This window comes from Harpia harpyja, chromosome 8, assembly GCF_026419915.1.
Source record: "Harpia harpyja isolate bHarHar1 chromosome 8, bHarHar1 primary haplotype, whole genome shotgun sequence".
NCBI classification, from domain to species: Eukaryota; Metazoa; Chordata; class Aves; order Accipitriformes; family Accipitridae; genus Harpia; species Harpia harpyja.
Window position 1 is genome coordinate 222,856 of NC_068947.1, and position 19,140 is coordinate 241,995.

At 39.6% G+C, this 19,140-nt stretch overlaps 1 protein-coding gene across 11 annotated transcripts in view; it reads right to left on the reverse strand.

Moving 5' to 3' along the window:
* The window catches only part of SCML2 (Scm polycomb group protein like 2), a 75,170-nt gene that overhangs the window by 7,025 nt on the left and 49,005 nt on the right, over positions 1-19,140 (reverse strand). For all 11 annotated transcript variants that reach the window (XM_052794204.1, XM_052794203.1, XM_052794211.1 and 8 more), the window contains 5 exons: positions 16,064-16,314; positions 11,145-11,280; positions 9,064-9,267; positions 4,416-4,598; positions 3,160-3,273 (listed from right to left, as the gene is read on the reverse strand). In XM_052794204.1, coding sequence (XP_052650164.1) covers positions 3,160-3,273; positions 4,416-4,598; positions 9,064-9,267; positions 11,145-11,280; positions 16,064-16,314 — 888 coding nt within the window. The remainder of the gene's footprint in view (positions 1-3,159; positions 3,274-4,415; positions 4,599-9,063; positions 9,268-11,144; positions 11,281-16,063; positions 16,315-19,140) is intronic.

The window sequence follows — 19,140 nt, forward strand, 5'->3', positions numbered from 1 at the left end:
GCTTGAAGTAGCTGCAGCAACTTACTAAAATGAAAAACAAAAGCCATCATTCTATAGAATTTCAGAGAGACTTTAAGAGATGTAGTCAATGATATGCACTATAAAATTAAAGGGTAGCCAACCAAGGGAAAATTAAAACTGTAAAGAATGAAACCACTAACAAAAATCTCAGTCCAAGGCCAAAAGGGAGAGGTGATACTTTAAATAGTTACAGCAAAGTTGTATGAAGAAGCCTAAGGTTTAACTGACTGAACCTGTAGATTTAGATTTCAGAAGTCTTGAAAGGTAGGATGAAACAACAGAGATGATACTCCGCAGCAGAAGGTTTCAACTAGAGTATTTAAGCATTTACCAGTCAACTCCATATAATATATTAAGAAAAAACCTTTTTGTAGTTTTTATAGTAAACAAGCAGAGGTCCCAAATGTAGGGGCTTTTAAAAATAATTGTTTTACATAATCCTTGTCAGGATTTCTGAAGACAAAAAGATTTTTTAAATTGACTGTATTACAAAAGAATTTAATTATATTTATTCCAATAATATCCCAGATTTTTCTCTGATGTTATATATCCTAAAGTAAAGAATAGTAAATAGGGCTGGGAAAGATCAGCTCTGCTTGTTTTCCCAAGATAGCAGCATTTGAATTTATTTTACTGTAAATTCTCAATTCACGTACACAAGGTGGAAAAGCTGGCATATTTCCCATCATCTTTTAGAGAAGGTGTTTCTGTTCAGCAACTATAGCATCCAATCCACTTTCCTTTCCATCCATCTAGCTTCTCTACACACAAAACACAGCTGAAATCTTGTTGAAAAAGTGGTCAGCTGGTATGACAGCTGATTCAAAACTGGCATCTAGCAAATGGAGCTTTGCAATCCATGGAGCAACGAATGACACACTTCTACCTTGACATTTTGAGCAGTTGTGAATAACAGTGGTAGGAAAAGAGACGGGAGGTTCCACTTCAGAATGCCTGATCTCTGGGTAGATTAATAAAAAGCCAATAAAAGGCCTTATGTTTCAAATGTAAGGATGACAACAGACTGTTTAAACACTGAAGGCCTTAGCAGGAATTGGATGTTTTGTTTTCTTGAAGCTCCTCCGGGAATTAGAAGCCAGTTGTTCTGCCTCATACATAACAGGAATGATGTAATTGGCCTCAGTAGTAAGAACACACTGTTTTCAGGGGGAGGGAGACTGAGTTATTCCCCACCCTACCCCCCTTTATCTTTTATAACTTTAAGAAGAAACTGTTAGTGAGCAGGAAAGACAGCAAAATCTGCAAAACATATCCCTGAGCAGATTAGAAAGAAAATGAGCTGTTTGAAAGACCCTTTCCCACAATTATTCCATTTTGCCTTCAAATGGTATTTCAAAACAACTGTTTCAAGACAACTGTGTCTCAATGGAACCAGAACTTTTTGGGGGCAGATCTTTCTCGCTAACCAACCCATGACTGACCGCTATAAAATTACCTCCAGATTTTCAGCAGAGGACATTGCCCTAATGGGAAACACACAACCCTAGAGAACACTTTGCGTCTTGAAATGCAGAGTACAAATTCAAACCTCCGAAACCATGGCAAAACACTTACTTTAATTATTTTTTATCCAAGTAACTGCACTTTATAATGAACTATTGATCTTAAAATGTATTTTAAGGAGTACACTGACTTCATCTGTAAAGGGGATCCGTTAGCAAACAAGGATTAAAAAGCAGTACATGCACGCATGTTTACTTTGAGGAGATTTCTTACAAGATAATGCAGATCTACTCAAACATTTGTTTTGCTCCAACTGAAACAACTTCATTTGAGTATAATTAAGTGCTCTACTCTTACTAAGTTACATACCAGAAATATCTGACTTAGGTGTACAATATATCTGTGGACTTAAGCCAGTACTTCTTTTGGAAAGACACAGAAATCAATAATCAATGCAGAACTGTATTTCCTGCTGCTGTTATTACATGCAAAGAAGTGAATATGCTAACTATACATAAAATAATAAGATGTAACATTTTAGATAAGCTATCATTTTGAACATTTTAATTTTATATCCTTTTCTGCTTTAACTGTAGTCCTATGACTTTTTAATCTGCACAGAAAAAGAGATCATTCTGCCCCCACTGATGCTAATAGACACAAAATGACCCCAGGATCTCCAAAAAGAAGGAAGAAAAAAAAAAACTAATGAAGAAATAACTAATCCCTGCCATATTTCAAAAAAGCCTTTGGAAATGCTGTGCAAATATCTTGCAGCAACAGAAAGCATGTATCAGATAGGACGACTCAACATTGACCAAGTTACCATGGCTTAACCAGTTAAGTAGCAAATGCAGAGTAAAAATTTTCTTAAGTCTCTCTCACTGAGGTTTAAACCTAGATGCTTTACTTCACATCTGAGGCAGACTAAGACTAGACACATGCTCAGTTGCTGCAGCTCAGCTGCAGCGCAGGAAAAGGTGCTATTCATCAGTGAGCTAAATCAATCTAACTGCCAGCTGCCACGGGGAGGCTTCGCTGATGCCCTGGCCATGGCTGCATTTTATTCAACCCTTCCCTGTGCTCACCCGAGTCCACACTGAGTCAGTCCAGAGAAGTAAACTGCAAACTACTCTTCACTTCACCAAAATGTTTTCTGTGCTTTTGCTCACTGGTTCAGCTCACCACCCAGCCAGGGGACCTGGGACGCACTGCAGGGACAAGGAGGCAAGGAAAGCAGGAGCAGCACAACTTTCAGTGGCAGCTAACCATAAACTCAGCTGAATTGTATCATCAAGCTACACCCTTCCTCACTTAATGGCCCCAGCCTAGAGTTATTAAGGGTTGCTTCCAATTTATCTCCTAATCCATTTCAGGGCAACTGGTTTTCTGCTAAATAGCCATATATGAAGCAGGAGGCTTCATCTGTCACCTATTTGCCTGAGCCCCTTCACAAGAAAGGCTAGCAGATTTAGCAGAAGGACTGCTGGAACCTGCAGTAGATCTTCCCTAAGTGCAAAATCTGTGCCAGTGATCAATAATTAACATACTTTCACCCTGACCTGTCAAAGGCTAGAGACAAACCAGACACATACGTTGAACTCGGTCCTTTTTGACTGGAAATACTGAAACCATAAATAATCCTCATATATAATCCTGACATAATGTAATTACCTTCAGATGGATGAGCATCATTTCTGGGAAGCTTAGGGGAAAGAGGAGCCGAATATGGCGGAGAGTCCTGAGAGTATCGTTTAGCACTCCTGTTTTCAGGTATTTCTTCTTTTGCTGTGAAGAGAAAAGTCACCACCTATTATTCTAGCATAAAGCTGCTCAGGTGGAAAGTCCAGGGACAAAAGCAAAGACATACATCAGCCATTCACCAGGTTACAGTTCAGTTTCTTGTGTCACACAGACTCAGTCATTTCGATACAAACTTTCAAAGCTGAACTACAGCTTATATACTGTCATCACCCAAATTACCTTGACCCTGGCTACTTTTCTGAAAAGAGTTAAAACTAATGACTTTCATATGACAGACAGAATTATAAACATAATTTCTCCATTGGTGGGGGGGGGGAGGGGGTGGGGTGGGGGAGGTGGAATATTTTATTTTCTAAAGTAGCACCCAGAAGACAGACTCAGCCAATCAATCAGACAGCTGTCAGGAAGCTTCATACCCTAAGCTTCATACCCTTCATACCATAAGCTTCAGTATGAATCTTCAGAAATTGCCCTGACATCAAGGTTTTCTCAGCTATGGCTGCTGGTAACCTTTGGGCTGGAACTTGTAATGCCAAGCCCTGCAAACAACCTGATTGGAGATCTGGTGCAAGTCATTTCATTTCCCCCTCACTCCACGCTCCCGGTGCAGCAAAGATATTGGCCTCATACAAAATATCACAAGCAGCCACCTGCAAACCCCACCTTTTCTACTAGGAGACTGGACTGTACATAGTAGAATGTAAAATTTTTAGAGCCACCACTTCGTAAGGTGAATAAAGAGGGAAGAAAGGACCTTTTACTGGTGTGGGAAGGGCTAGACTGAATTCCCTTTCAGGGCAAGCCCCTTCTCATAAGGCAGTAAGTATCTTTTTGTAAGTTTATTTTATGATCTGATCATAAATCTAACAATGACATGTAAAGTTTTGAGCTTGTCCTTTTAGCAGTATCACAGTGGTGCAATACATATGTTTCCTGGCTTGGCTACAAGGAGGAGTTTGCTGAACAAAATGATTTCTGCACACGTGGTATGAGCTATCCCATCCTGTCAAAGCACTACTACACTGGAACCAATTCACTAAGAACTGAAGGGTATTCATTTCAATCAATTCACGTCATAGTAAGACAGATTTAAAAATTACATTTCATTAAATTGCCACACTTCTCAAAAATACCAGCACTTGAAAATAACAGCTGTTTAACAGTACCTGGTTTGTTCCTGTCATACTCTGTAGGACTATGTGCACATCCCACGTAAGGGCTGAAAGGCTGGCTACTAAAGAGATTATCACACTGCAGGCTGTGGCACAGTTTCTCCAAGAAGCGTAGGACAAACGATGCACTGTTTACAGAAGGAAGATTGATGGCATGCTTTTCTCCATCAAAGGAAGCTGTGAATAAGAAGATGATGTCAAACACCCCCCAAGCATCATGAAGTATAGTGAAACACCATCATTAACTTAAAGGAGAAGACATCCAGATTTGATTTAAACCACACAAGACATGAGAGGAGTAAGCAATCATTCTGGTAGTTTAACAAATTTACATCCAAAGGACTGATTTTACGTTCTGTTGGATCCATGCCAGTTTAAATTTGCTCTATGGGAACTTATTTTAAAAAAATAATTTTGGATTCACACCAGCATAACAAAACTTGCAACTATTCCCTCATCACCAAAACCTTACGTATAATTTCTGTTGTTTCCTTAAAAACAGCAAGCTCTCTCCACCACCTGTTTGCAGGAGATAACACAGAAAAGACCCTTTACAGCACTTGCTAAAAAAAAAAAAAATACAAAAATTTTTTTTAAAAAAAAGGAAGCAAACAACTTTAAGATTTTTTTTTTCTCAGTTTCTAACTGATCTGAGCATACTTGTGGTAATGTGCTAGCATCCACTACCACTGAAATTCTTACTACAGACACTGTTTTGCCATTTGCTATTTTATCACTAGAGAAATCTATCCTGCTGTCAACACTACAGTGGTCAAGCTCCCACTTATTTCAACAGGAGCTAGGTGGCAGAGATACCACAACAGCCACAAATGGATCTGGTATCTTTTAAACTGAGTGATTACAAAGAGCCTGGACATGTGCCTATGTCTTTTACTTGTTGAACTCCTTCCTTGCCCCCCAAACAGAGTGTTGCAGCTGATGATATTTTCCTTTTTTGTGAAAATTAGTAAGATTTTGAAAAGACTCGATAGTACCAACATACGGATAAATAATTACCATTGCATTAGCTGAAACTTTTAGCTACTTCTGATTAGACAGACATTACGACAAAGCAGGAACAAACTTGTAACTTAAGCTTAGGGATAGAAAGAAGTGGCATAAACACCAGGTTTATGCATCAATTTGTCGTCTTGGTTTTCAGCCTGTCATGCAGCTTTCTGTTGTTAACATAAGTTTCCAAACGGTAAGTAGAGCTTTAAAGGATCACATTTTGTTGGTAGCATGGTAGCAGATGCATTTAAAAAAAAAAAAAAAAACAACAAAACAAAACCACCACAGAAATGGTTTTTTAGAAAACCATTCAAGAAAGCCTTTATTCACAGATCTGAATTAAGGAACATTTCCATATTGTGTTACAAGAGAGACAGATACTATACACAAAACCAAAGAAAACGCCCAGGTTTAGCATATTTTAGGCTTCCTTAGGAAATCAGAAGTGTCAATTACTTAACACTGTTTATGTAAGGAAGCTTCTGATTAATGCAAGTTAACCAGCTAGCATCAACAACAACGTGTTACTGCTCTCATCTGTTTTCATGACAGACTGACCCAATGCAAGTGCTTAAAGTTTAAGAGTCAGTACTACAGGGACAAATCCCAGACCAACGTGTTTCCATGGCCCATTCCATTTTTCCAGGCCTCAACATTCAAATGAAATGCTAATGAATCACAGTCCCACAGGTGGCTCAGACACAAGGTCCTCTACCTCCTTTTTGGGGAAGGGGTCTCTGAAGGCAAATTTTTGCTTGGAAGTCAACCAGTTCTGGAAAGCAAATGGGCTGTGAGACCTAGCACAGCCAGATCTCCTGACAAATTTACTGCAAGGCAGTAGTCAGCTACGGCAAAAATTTAAAATGCTTTATAATAGCCTTATGGATCTTCTTATATGACATTGGGGAAATCACTTATTCTCCATGCCTTAATTTCTCATTTTGAAAAGAAGCATTGAAAAGAACAATATTATCTTAGAGTTGTCAGGAGGGTAAAGCAAGAAACAGCTGAGGCAATGTGACTGCCTCAGCAAGACACACCATGGGAAAAATCCACAAATAAAGATTCAGTGCAAACACAGCTCTCTTGTACTCTGAACACCTGAGGGCAACCATACGAACTCCAAGGGTGTGGGATCCAGATCCATAGGCTCAACTGTCTGCTCTGCTTGGGAACAACATAAGCCTCTTACTTCTCAGATAAATGCTAGGGTAAAAAATAAAAAGGAGTACTGCTGAGGTGCCATAACCTCAACCTTTAATGACAAATAAACAGGCACTGGAGCTTGTGTGTGCAATCCCAGCCCCTGGAATGAAGAGTCATTCTCATTTCTTCACCTTCCATTGTGTAGATATGTTTTAAATACCAGATTCAAGCCAGGAGAAAGGCTGAGAGCTAAGCTATCAGATAAGTGTGTTTGTCTGATAGTGAAGAAACTCACTCAAGAGTTTGATTTTAATTCTCTGCTTGAGAAGATTTATCTGAGCCTCAGTCTATTTCATCCCACCAAACGCCACAGTGTCTGAGCTACAAGGAGAAAAAAAGGGCTGACACGGTCACCACCATTAGTGGGCTTGCTAATCAAGCCTTTACTTTCCTTTCAGTTATATTTGCCTGAATTGAAACCTTATGCATCAAGCAAAAATAAAATGGTTTGTGCTTCTGTTTGAGTAAGAAAAGATGGAAAAAACCTAAATTTGATTCTATTCAAAACAATTATTTTCCTTGGCAGCTGAACCAAAAGAACCCGCTAATTATTCATATGTATTCTAGCAAGGTTATTTTATCCATGTCCTCATTAGCATACAGTTTCCTCCTACGGCAGGTACAATACTCATCATGAAAATAGCAGTCCACAAAAGATTTAGATTTCTTTCCTTATTCTCTGCTGCAATGTATTTTTTTTTCTTGCCAGTCTAAAAAAAAAGCTGAACAACAAACCACACTCCAAAAACACTTTCAAAAACTCTACAAGAAAACACTCTCACAATTTCATTCTGTAATTCCTCATTTTATTCTACTGTAACTTTCCTCTTCTTCCTTACTGTTCACATGCACAGCTGGTTGTAATGTGCTACATTAACCTAAGTCACATTTTGTGCTTTTCAAAATACATTACACAAATTTCTGATAAAATGACAGGGAGTGTTTGCTCACCCGCTTCTCAGCAACCTGTTTGACACGCCAATGAGAAGGCAAGAGCTCAAGAACACCGGAAACCCACCGGGGTCTTGTGGCTCGCTATCACCTGGACCAGGACTCTGCTTCAGGAGCAGTCCACATCATCAAGTTCCTCAAAACCAGCGCTACAGAGCTGGTTTCTCTGAATCAAGGCCTTGGGGTAAAGCCAGGTGCAGAACAGCAATTCCTTTCTGTACAGAATTTTTGAATGTAAACAAACCACAACTACATAAAGATTCTGAAATTTCTCTCTCCTCTGTGAGATAATTATTTTCAACAACTCAGTCACAGCCCAGATACTCCCCTGGCCTACGATTTAGTCCTTCATGATAAACAACTCACAAACAGAATACTGGCAATGCACACCTCAGTGCATTTTGTTCAAGAAATTTGACCTGTCTGAATTAGGTACAGCAAGGTATTAATAATGTAATAAACTTCCATATATCGTGCATAAAGCAATATGGGTTTCAAAACCACATGTATACAATGCCATTAAACCAAATGCAGCAGAGAAGCAGCATCCATTTTGTGAATGAAGTCATGGGGGTGCATAAGCAAGGCTTACTGTAGTTCTGCTATATGCAGGTTGGGGTGCTGCTTTTTAAATATTGTTAGACAGCAACATCTTTATGAGGATTTAATTGAACCTGTATTCCACTAATCTTTCACATCTGGTGTTAATGTAAGGAGATTAAAGTAACACAAAGTCTTTTTATCGCCAGTGATGGAATTATGAATTGATGTGCTAACTGCTATATGGAATATTTCCTAGCCTAGAAGTAAAAAAAGTCAAGCAGCAGCTATACAGTTTGAGATACAGAGATAATTTATCTGTGGACCTGCCATTAATATGTAGCAGAAATAAACCTATTCCATAATAGGGCACACAGGTGGATGAACACTGACCTAAGATACTGCTACAATTCTGGGGAATGGGGAAAGGGGAGAAGCAGCAACTTTAACATGTGGAATCACTTGCCTGGAAGCTAAACACATTAGTTTGAAACTTTTCACCCACTTGGTTAAGGCATTAAGAACACAAACACTATGTATGGATAAGATTATGCGAATGACTTGAATTACTAAAGCTGATGTTTCACTTGTACTGAGTTTACTTGACAAATGTTTGGCTACAGCTGCTAAATGAGGTGCACGAGCTCTACTTAGTATAAGAATCTAACTGTATTTTGTATATGTAATTTAACACTGCTATTGCTAAATTCTCATTTAAAGAATTGTTCAAATCATCCTGGACCCGGAGTCAGATAAATCACACACCACCAATACTTGCTTAGTAAATAAAAGAATTCACAAGTACATGTTCTCGACTGTGCTTAAATAGTTACAAAAGTGATATAAACTCATTGCACCCACTTCAATTCTTCTGCCCTACCTCAAGTTCGCAAACCAAGTGAAGAAACAGAAGAAACAAAGCATCTTTACATACCAGTTATCATTTCCCCTCCGTGATGGCCAGATTTCAGAAATCCAAAGACTGTTTTGGATTGATAGGCACAATCCACGCAAGCCTGTACAGCCTGCTGAAGTACCACATTGACAGGACCTGGTCCAAAGTGATCTGGAAGCTGCTGAACCTTCTTCTTATCCAGGTGAGGCCCAGAATTTCCATGCTTGTTGACGTAAACACACACTGAAAAAGAACAAGCCATATTTACCGCCAAGGAACTAAGACATGTTTCCAAGTTACAACTGCAAACCGCCTTTTTAGTTTTAATCTTGAGGAAAAGATGTACTTGTCAACTCAAGAAGCTGAACATGCATGCGTACTTGCAGAGTGTACAAAAAGTGCGCTCTCTGTCTTCCACCAAGGTTCTCCTGCCTGAGTCCTAAACCCACTTCTTTCTGGTCTCTAAAGCCCTTCTCTACCCCACAAACGTAACAAAGCTGTCATAATCTGTGCTTATCTTTTATTTTGACTAATCTCTGTTCATACACTAGTTCCAATAAAGTAAGAATTACTGGCAGGTACTCTAAACTATCAAGATGCGATTCTAAAAAGCTGGCCTTGCCAAGTTATTTCCCTATTTTTTGTCCTATTTGAGAAGCTGCAACAAAGACAACCCTATGGTATATACCTACCACTGAAGCTCATTCTGAAGCACCCACGTGTGCATGTATAATGGTCCTGTGTGCATGTATAATGGCTACTGAAGGTCTGTACCTTCAGAAGCCCCGAGCCACTCATGTATGATTTCCACACAGCAACTTGGCCTTCTCTGCTAAATAAAATAAACATACTTCTCTAGAAATACTGTAAGGTGGTTAGCACAAAACAATCAAATAGGACTTTAGAAATTACTTTTTATAGAGACTATGCAAAACTGTCTTTCAAAAGGAACGGCAAGGCAGAAAAAACATGGGAAAAAGACATAACAGAAGATTTTTTTTTTTCTTTTTGGCCTTGGCTGTCACATGACCACAAAGGCACCCAAGACATTATTAGAGCTTAATGAAAAAATGTGCCTCTGTGGTGATTAAGCAGACAATCTAAGCATTCTGTTATACAAGACTGCCATATTTTCTGAACTGTAGGATTATTTAGGCTTAGTTAAAAACCTGGATTTTTAAAAATGAAGTATTTCTGTAAATGTTTTAATGATCTTATATCTTCATGCATATCTGCTCACCCTCTGATGTCTGTAAATTGGAGGAAACCTATTTGTACAAATAAGCAAAGATACAAATCAGCAAAATAGTTTTCATGGCATATTCTGTCTGGGCTCAACAACAACTGCCTCTTGAAAGGTTTATTTTCCTCTCATCCGTGACTGAAGTTGGGAGTGAGAAGAGCCTGACAACTTCTATTGTAAAAACAGTTTTTAAATGTAAAAAAGCACCCCAAACAAATTTATCATAATTTATGGAGTTTTTAGAAAGTTCTGAGATTTGGTTGACAACATACAAATTGTTTCACTACAGGGTTACAAGTTCCTCAATGAGTTAATTCATCAACTAGCTTATTTCTCTTTTGCCAATCCTTTTCAAGATACATTTCATTATATTTCAAAAACAAGCAAGCGTAAGAGGAAGGAGGAATGTATTTCCTCTGACTGCCTTTACTTGGCTTAAACAATCTGAGCTGTTTCTTTTAATGTAAGGCTATACAGAGATAAAATCTCCATTTTGTTATATTACAGTACAGCCTGCATGATATCAGAATATCCTATGGGTTTTTAGCTACATCTACTCCCATTTCATACATTAAGGAGTGGGTCAGACATTAGAGAACTGTACAGTTTCCGTCTTCAGACAGGAACAAACTGCCAGGTCTGGGAGGTCTTTCAAAAGCCCCTGTGCTCCAGCACTTCTTGCTGCAATGCAGACATCAAAATACTAGTTCTGCAAAGTAACACTGGCACCTACAAGTATCTTTAAAAAGGTAGCTGGATGATGATTTAAAGTAATAAGTTTGCCGCACATTTTCCATAAAATGACACTACTAGTTTGCTTGAAATGGAAGCCATTTTACACTAAAAATGTCATTAATTTTTTTTCTTTGTCTTTTACCTGTGGATATAACTGATGCAGTTGCCCCAGACAAACTAATTCCATCCTTAAGTATCTGTGTAGTGCCACTGTCCCCCTCAGGAGAAGAATGAGGAGAAGGAGATGCAGGAGTCAGTTGTTCCGGCAAGACTTTTTTCTGTTTAGAGAAAAAACCCAAAGTCAAAATGTTTCATGTTTTTTAAGGAATCTGCAAAACCTTTCTGCTATCAGTTACCATCTTACTGAATGTGTGTGGTTCCTTATTACAAAAGTACTACACAAAGCAGAGAAGATAAAGTCCAGGAAAGAAAGACCAGAAACTGTCAGTTTGCATTTACAGCTACATAAGTAAGGCAGTGGAAGACAAATTACTTAAAAAGGAACCCACCTCTATCTAAAAAGTGGGAAAATAATGAGCTTTATATGCTAATTCATGACCCTTCTAAATCTTAGGAAGCACAAAAGAGGCATTTTGGATTATTTTCCTGTCCAAACCCTTCCAATCATCCGGATTTAGGACAACTCAAATCAGTTAGTTGGGCTGTGTATATATTCCCATATAAAACTTGAGTCACATTTAGGTGTCAACTTTACAGTGCACCTAGATTTTCCCTTGCCTTGTTTCAAAGGGTCTGAAATTCTCAAGTAATCACTTTGAGGAATTGGTGCTTTACGCAAGATACCAAATAAACCAGTAGTTACAATCCAGTCATGTGGGTTGCCAAAACCTTCTCCTTTCCCAAACCAAACTTATTTGCAGCTTATCATATGACAGACAGAGTTCGCGGCACAAAGACTTAGAAATTGGTCAGCGTGCATTACCTGAGAAAAGGAGAATTTTGTTGGAATTTGGTTTGGACTGGGGTTTAGAACAGAGACATGCACAATGAACACATTTCTAATCTGCTTTGACATGCTATGAAAATACATGGAAATAAAAGAAATAATGAATTGGAGAAAAGTTCATCACCTCTCCCTTCACCATTTATTCTTGCATGAGAACAGATTATGTTCTCATTCTCTTACCTATGAAAAAAATTAGGAATATATGAGATTACCCAAGGTCTTGACATTGCTGAAGGCAGCAGAGACTTGGCTACTCATGTGGTAAGGATTTACTGCTAAAATTAATCCATAGTGAAGTGAAAATTCAGTCAAGTTTCTAAGGGAGGCTAAGCCCTCTTCCATTTAGCAGTATTCATCCTTTACACTTTAAGCAGCAGCATATTTTCTGAATAATATATTAAAAATCACGTAGAAAGCAATCAAAATATATACTTTCCTAAGAGCAGCAGTGCTCAACTTCTTCACAACATCTATAAAGAATAAATTTACTTTCTTCTGAAATCCAGGGCACTTGAAAGAAAATTTCTGTGCCCCTTACAGTTCAGAGAAGATAGGTTTGACTGGAGAAACTACCTGACAACATGGCACTGGGTGGAATCACCATGAATATAAGGAATAGACTGCCAAGGCTTGGCACTGGATCGTGAATGAGACAAGGTGGCTCAGGTCAGACACTGAACCAAGCAGTGATGTATTACTTGTCAGGAATTGCCTATGTATCTTAACATTGGGTGACAGAAAGGTCTCTCTCCACCCTTAACACAGAGAACAAAAATGCACTGGGAAGTTGGAGCTTTTGATCTGAAGTCTGGCATTCCTGAAGGCCCCTCTGGAGCAGGGACTCTTTGGAGGGGCAGTTGTCTGTCACCATGCTGCAAAATATGGGTGGTTGACTTGAGAGGAAAGAGGAGGAAATGGGAGAAATGTAGGCATGAAAACAAAATACAAACACTAAACTGTAAGACAGAGGAACTACCCACCCTCCACACTAATACATAAGCGTGGCGAGGCTAGCCAGCCATTTCCCACCTTCTCCATCAGAAGGAGGAAAGAGCACGCGTTTTGGAAATACAGCACATCAGGCTCACTCAGCTGAGGTTCTCATTTTGCAACCCCAAACCGACAAGCAGCAAACTGCGATCCCAAAGCCGTGTTGTTTCACGAGGCAGGCCACATTCCCAGCAGGGCTCAGCTTGGTCGGGGTGTCACCGGCTGGCCCCAGCCAGCTGGGAAGGCACACCAGCTCCGTTTGCCTGCAGAGAGCACTGCTCGCAGTCTGGCACCACATGGCCAAATTCACAGGCTTTACCCTGATGCTTAAAAACTCTCTTCTTGTGGGGTCAGATTTAGGGCTGTGATCCACACTCAGACCAAGGCACTTCCTCAAGAAATTCCGGAAGGAATTCTTTGCATTGTTATGCAAAGTGTACTTTTAAAATAATTAAAGAGGTGTACAGAGATTTCTTCTTCATTTTGACAGAGTAAAAACATACGGTGCAAACTGGGGGAGACAAATGGAAAACAAAACCCAACATGCATCTCATAGTTAGGGAGAAGCTTAGAAAACTTTTCAATGAAGGAAAAAAATGACACAACAGCTCAACATTCCTAGCTGTATAATAAATGTTAATACCTACACAATGATAAACACTGCAGCATAATGAACCTAAAAGGGCAAAGAAAGTCAAACAACTCTACAGAGTATCAGGCATAGACCAATCTCCCTAAATACACAGTTTTTGAACTACCACATAGCCAGCTCACACATGAAGCACAATTACTTAGCCTGAAATCTGGAGGGTTTTTTTGGATCGGCCTGGGGAGGAGAGGTGGGAAGCACTTTCAAATCTGTAGGCACATACCACTTGCATTATATTTGTGTATGTATTGTGAGGTATACGGGCTGTATGGCACTCCATGTCAGATATACCCTGCCTCTGCAGAACTCCCACAAAGCCATTTCTTCTCTTCACCCGTATGCTAACAGGCCTAACAGTCCAAAGAAGAGCTTGCACTTATGTACAACATCTTGGCAATTTAACCATGTACCAAAGCAATAACAATCTTCCGTGGATTCTCAAAAGGAGCTAATTTTTAAAGTTTTTAATGCAAAAGTTAATGTAGTGAAACTCCCAAGTTAGATATATCAAAGTTAGATTCTGCAAAACCTAACTCTTAGTTGCCTGGACCCACACAGAGGAAATCAGGAGTGTGTAGAGGTACCTCAGGTGCATTGCCTCAAGACAGGGAGTGTCAGTGGTAAACCCCATTCCCCAAGCAAATCCCCCCAAGTACCTCACACAGACCAGGTGCCAAATACAGTGCTCCAAGCAGACACTTTCAGACACCCAGCTTTTAGAGCCCAGAAGCCTCTAAGGGTGAGATGCCTCCAATTATTCTTTCAAAGGATACGCAAAGCCTCTGAATTTCTTTTTCATGAGACACAGAGGACAAAACTCTTACATGAAAGTGCGCACCCTGCCATACCTGAGTACATTCTTAAGATATGAAAGTCCTATGTTCAATGTTCTCCTTTAAAGCCCCCCAGACTTATGGAGAACACCCCGTGCACCAGCTGAGTTTGGATGGCAGCACCCTTCTCCTCTTTGATCCGTGCCTCTATGCACTTCTACACACCAAGCAAGAGATAAAGCTGGAGACCACTTGCATCAGTAGCCTACCAGTTTGGATACCCAACTGGAAGGGGCAGGCAGCAGAGGAGACAGCACTTGGCTTTCAATTGCTGGTCCCCAGAATCATTTCTTATCTTGTGGTCATCATTTCAACGAAGTGCCTGCTTCCAGCTTTGTGCTAGAGCCTTCTGGGTATGCTCTAATAATATTACTTCACTAGCACTTTACACTGAACAGCGCTATCACTGAAGGGAGAAGTCCCACCTGTGCCATTACTCCACCCCTTCCCACACATCACTAGCAATAGATCCCATAGCCCACAGTGATCTAGGCTGGAGTAGAAAACCCCCCAAACTTTAACTTTTTCAAACTTGGGGGCGGGGGGGGAAGGAAAAAAAAAAACCCAACAGAAAAACAATGTCCTCCACTCTGCCATTGGTGCTAATGCAAAGGAGGGAGGAGCGCAGGGACAGACACAAATTGCGTGGGGAAAGACACTGCAAGATTGCTTCTCCTCTTTGCCAGCCTGCAGTGGGTGAGCAAGCCTCAGAAAATAGATTGTACTTCCACGGCACTTCAAATTGTCCTAAATCTGCCCTGCTGTGATCCTATCCTTCCTTGCAGCAGCCGTAGCATTTGTGCTTTTTTTGGGTGGAGCAGACAAAGAAGAAAGTAAGAGGGCTGGATGCTGGGTTAGCTGTCTACCAGTTTAGCTCCCTGAACTAGCTCACTCTGGGATTGTTTACCCACCAGTGTTGCTGTCACGTGGGAGCGGGAAGGGGGGGTTACAGCAGTGCCAATTTGTACCTGATCAAACAGTTCCAGAGGAGCTGAAGCTGGAGGCAGCTGCCAATACTCCAGGTCTGACTCAGCTTGGCAGGGAGAAAGGCATCACCTCTTTCAGACCAGGGCAGAATTAGGCCCACGCCTGGAGAAACGTATTGCCTGGAAAGAAGCTTCCTGCTTCATGCTAGTATCTCCAGGATTAGGGGATATCTAAGAGATTCATTTGGCAAATCCAGCTGTATGCTTAAGATGCCTAAATTCTGCAACAAAGACCTCGCTGTTCCTAATCCTTTGTTTCTAAACACGAAACAAAACAAAAAGAAATTAAAAAGTTATGCAAACTATAGATATGGTTCAGAAACAAAACAACCCAGACTAAAAAGCCTAAAGGCTTCCCTGGCTCTTGTGATTTTACTGGCAATGGCTATCCCAGAATAGTATTTTTCAACACCAACAACTGACTCAAATAAATTAGTAATCTTGTTCTGGAATACAATAATCCATAGAAGCTTATACTGAATATTCCAGAATAGCTATTCTAGACTTTTTCTTGTAATCAACTGCTGAGAACAGTAAAGCCCTGAAGGCTGAAGAGAAGACAGAAAATTAAATAATTTAAAAAAATCTCACTACAAAATTTTGCAATATAAAGTAAAGTAGTAGATAAGGACTAACCTTTTTTCCAGGTTTTAAACTTTTTTTCCTTGTTTTAAGATTTTCAGTATGAGAGGTGCTTTTTGTCAGGGGAATATTTTTAGGAGACCTGCCCTTCTTGGGAACTGCAGACTGTCCAGGGGGTTTGCCCCGACCTGGTTTCCTGCCCCGTTGCGCTGGTACTGGAGCAGATTTCTGTGGAGACTGCATTGAACGCCGGGTCACTTTGGAAGGGGAAGATTGGATTTTTGCACTGCTCTTTGTAATGGAAACTGAGGAAAAACAAAAACAAAAGGGAAGGGGAGGAAAACCTCAAAATGAACGATGGAAAGTAACTTTTCTAACAAAGGCTTAAAAAAAAATAAAAGTGTAGTGCACAATTTACATTGTAAAATAAATATACTTGGATATTTTGAACTCAAGTGGTTGGCATGAACTATATAACTTCATTAAAGCCAAAGAGAGAACTCTTTATACCCATTATTTTAGAAGGACTTTGCTAAGAGAAAAACATTCAAATAAAAATAATTAAAAAAGAATTAATCTACTCACCTTATAAATGCTTCCCATAATTTAATTACGATAAGATATTTATAAAGTGCCATTCATCAAGAAGGCTTTCAAAATACTTCACAAATTATACAGCCCATAATACATCTGTTCTCCTCTAAGAGCAGTTTCCATGATTACAATACAGGCCAACTACTTCTAGGGAGCTACAAAGGAATTCTGAGCAGCGAAGAAAATCATCCCACTGAAGAGGAGAAACTGATGATAGGCAAAGTTATCATTAATGAGCATTTGTCTGAGATGCCAGTTTAGAAAAAATTAAGTTCACATAACTATACCCAGATTCTTCTACCTGGAGCCATCCAGACTTAAAATATTATCTGGAAAAAGGACTTCCAAAAATCCAACACAAAGTATCATTTTTATTCATTCTTAACACTAAAGTGGTTCTCTGTTGAATCTCCCATCCCAAGACAAGATTGATCCAATATGTACATGATGTGACTGTATTATAATCTGGTGTGAAGCTGGAAGATGTAATCAGATTTCATTGAACAGAACTTCCTAGTTAACAATCTTTTCCACCCAACTTGCTCTTCTCTGAAGTAATAATGATTTTATTTTAACAATTTCCTTCACAATGGACAGATTAAAACACCAGAAAGATGCCAAACAAAACCTACGGATAAGGACATATCCTCAATGAAAAGTCGTACCGCACCGAAAGTCCCACAAATATTCTATTTTGTTGGCCTGACTGCTGGCAGGCAGACAGATGCATAAGTTAGAGAAGAGGTAAGTAGAAGATGAAAACAGGAGGTTTTGTGATATCAAACCACCCTCTTCACAAGAGGTGTGGGAAAGGAACACACAACATATTTGAAATAATTTGAAGCCTTTACACTAAAATTAGATGGCCTTCTAGTATCACACTGCCCCTACCACAGCCTTTTGCATCTCGCTGACGATGAAACTCCCGTGATTCACCCTAACCTTAAATACTATGAACTAAATGTGACACAACATAGAAGTATTGCAAGTTAGGGTTCAAGCGGGCTTTGACTGTGTCAGTCACCAGTGCCTGATCCAAAGTGCTAATGCAGACTGAAAGTGGAGCATAGGGGGCTACTAATAGTTAATTCCCTGGATTTTTGTGAATTTGGAATATTTCTTCTCCTAAAATATCAGTATGTTGAGGCTTTCTGGTAAGCAAATAAAACATGAAATAAAACTCAAAGATACATTTGAAATGAGATCTTGAGAAAATAACATACTTAAAGATTGAGTAACAGTTTTAATGTCTAGCTCTGAGTGATATTCACCTTAACGATCCACCACCTAGCTTTATAACTGTTACTTCAACTCTGAATTTTTATTCAGGAGTTAACTGTTATTAAGTATTTGCAATGCAAAATGTCACAGTAATATGAAATACACACTGCAAACAGACTTCTTATAAAATACAAGTACTACTGACACACATTTTTAAAGCTGTATAGGAGCATTTACATACATTGCTATTTGTCTGATTTGGTTACTAATCTAATCTTCCTAAATGGCAGTTCAGAAGAAATCTCTTCATTATGGCTGGTTGCAATCCTAATACATCACATACAGACATGATATCCCTAGACATCTGAGAAGGACCACGTTCTGGATATGCAAAGTGATCACTTTTATTTATGCGTGCCCAAACTTATTTTCATAGGCAATGACAGCTTAAAATAAGATGAACAGAATTTTAACCAAATGCTGGCATAGCATTACTCTTAGGTCTCCGAATTGCTGCATGACACCTTGCATTAAGCTGTACATCTGGAAAGCAAAACAATATCAACTGTATGCTGTACAATACAATACTACGTATTGCATCCTGTATTATGCTTACACCAATGTAAAATGCAGCTATTTTTATTTACTCGTGCCACACAACTATGTGTTTAACAAAACAATCATAACCTCATAAAGAAATGTTTCACAAATTCTTTGTGCCTCTGCCTATCCTGAAATCTAGCAAATGCATTTCTATGCTCAAAGACACAGCTAAGGTTAAATACACAGATAATTGCAATGTCAACAGGTTCTAGGAGCACAGGTATGAGTTTCGGGACACTGGGCAATCCCTACTCCCTTCCAGAAGGGCATTTACCGGACAAAGAGTAACAATGCAAACAGCTCCAACCACTTCAGGCTGCCCTCTTGAACCACAAACATCAAATACCCTTATCTCAGCATCTTCCTACCTGTATACGCCAGAGGACCAAATATTAGCAGCATTTACCATTAAGGGGGGGGTAAGGTCCCATTTGGTATTTTTTTCTTCTGCCTAGGGCTGAAGCTGCTTTTTTCAATAGGCAGAACTGCAACAAAGCCCATGCTGCCCGGGCAGCTTCCCAGAGATAGCAGCAAATGAGGAGGCTGCTATTTGCATTTGTTGATTTAAGAGAGGATGGGGGGAGCGCAAGGGAGTGGGAGACTGCTAAAGTAATTCCCATATTGTCTGCAGGCTGTATTGACAGTGATCATCAGTCACCTGCTCATACTTCCTTCACCCCGGCCTTCAGAGGGAGACCAAAGGTTACGCTGGG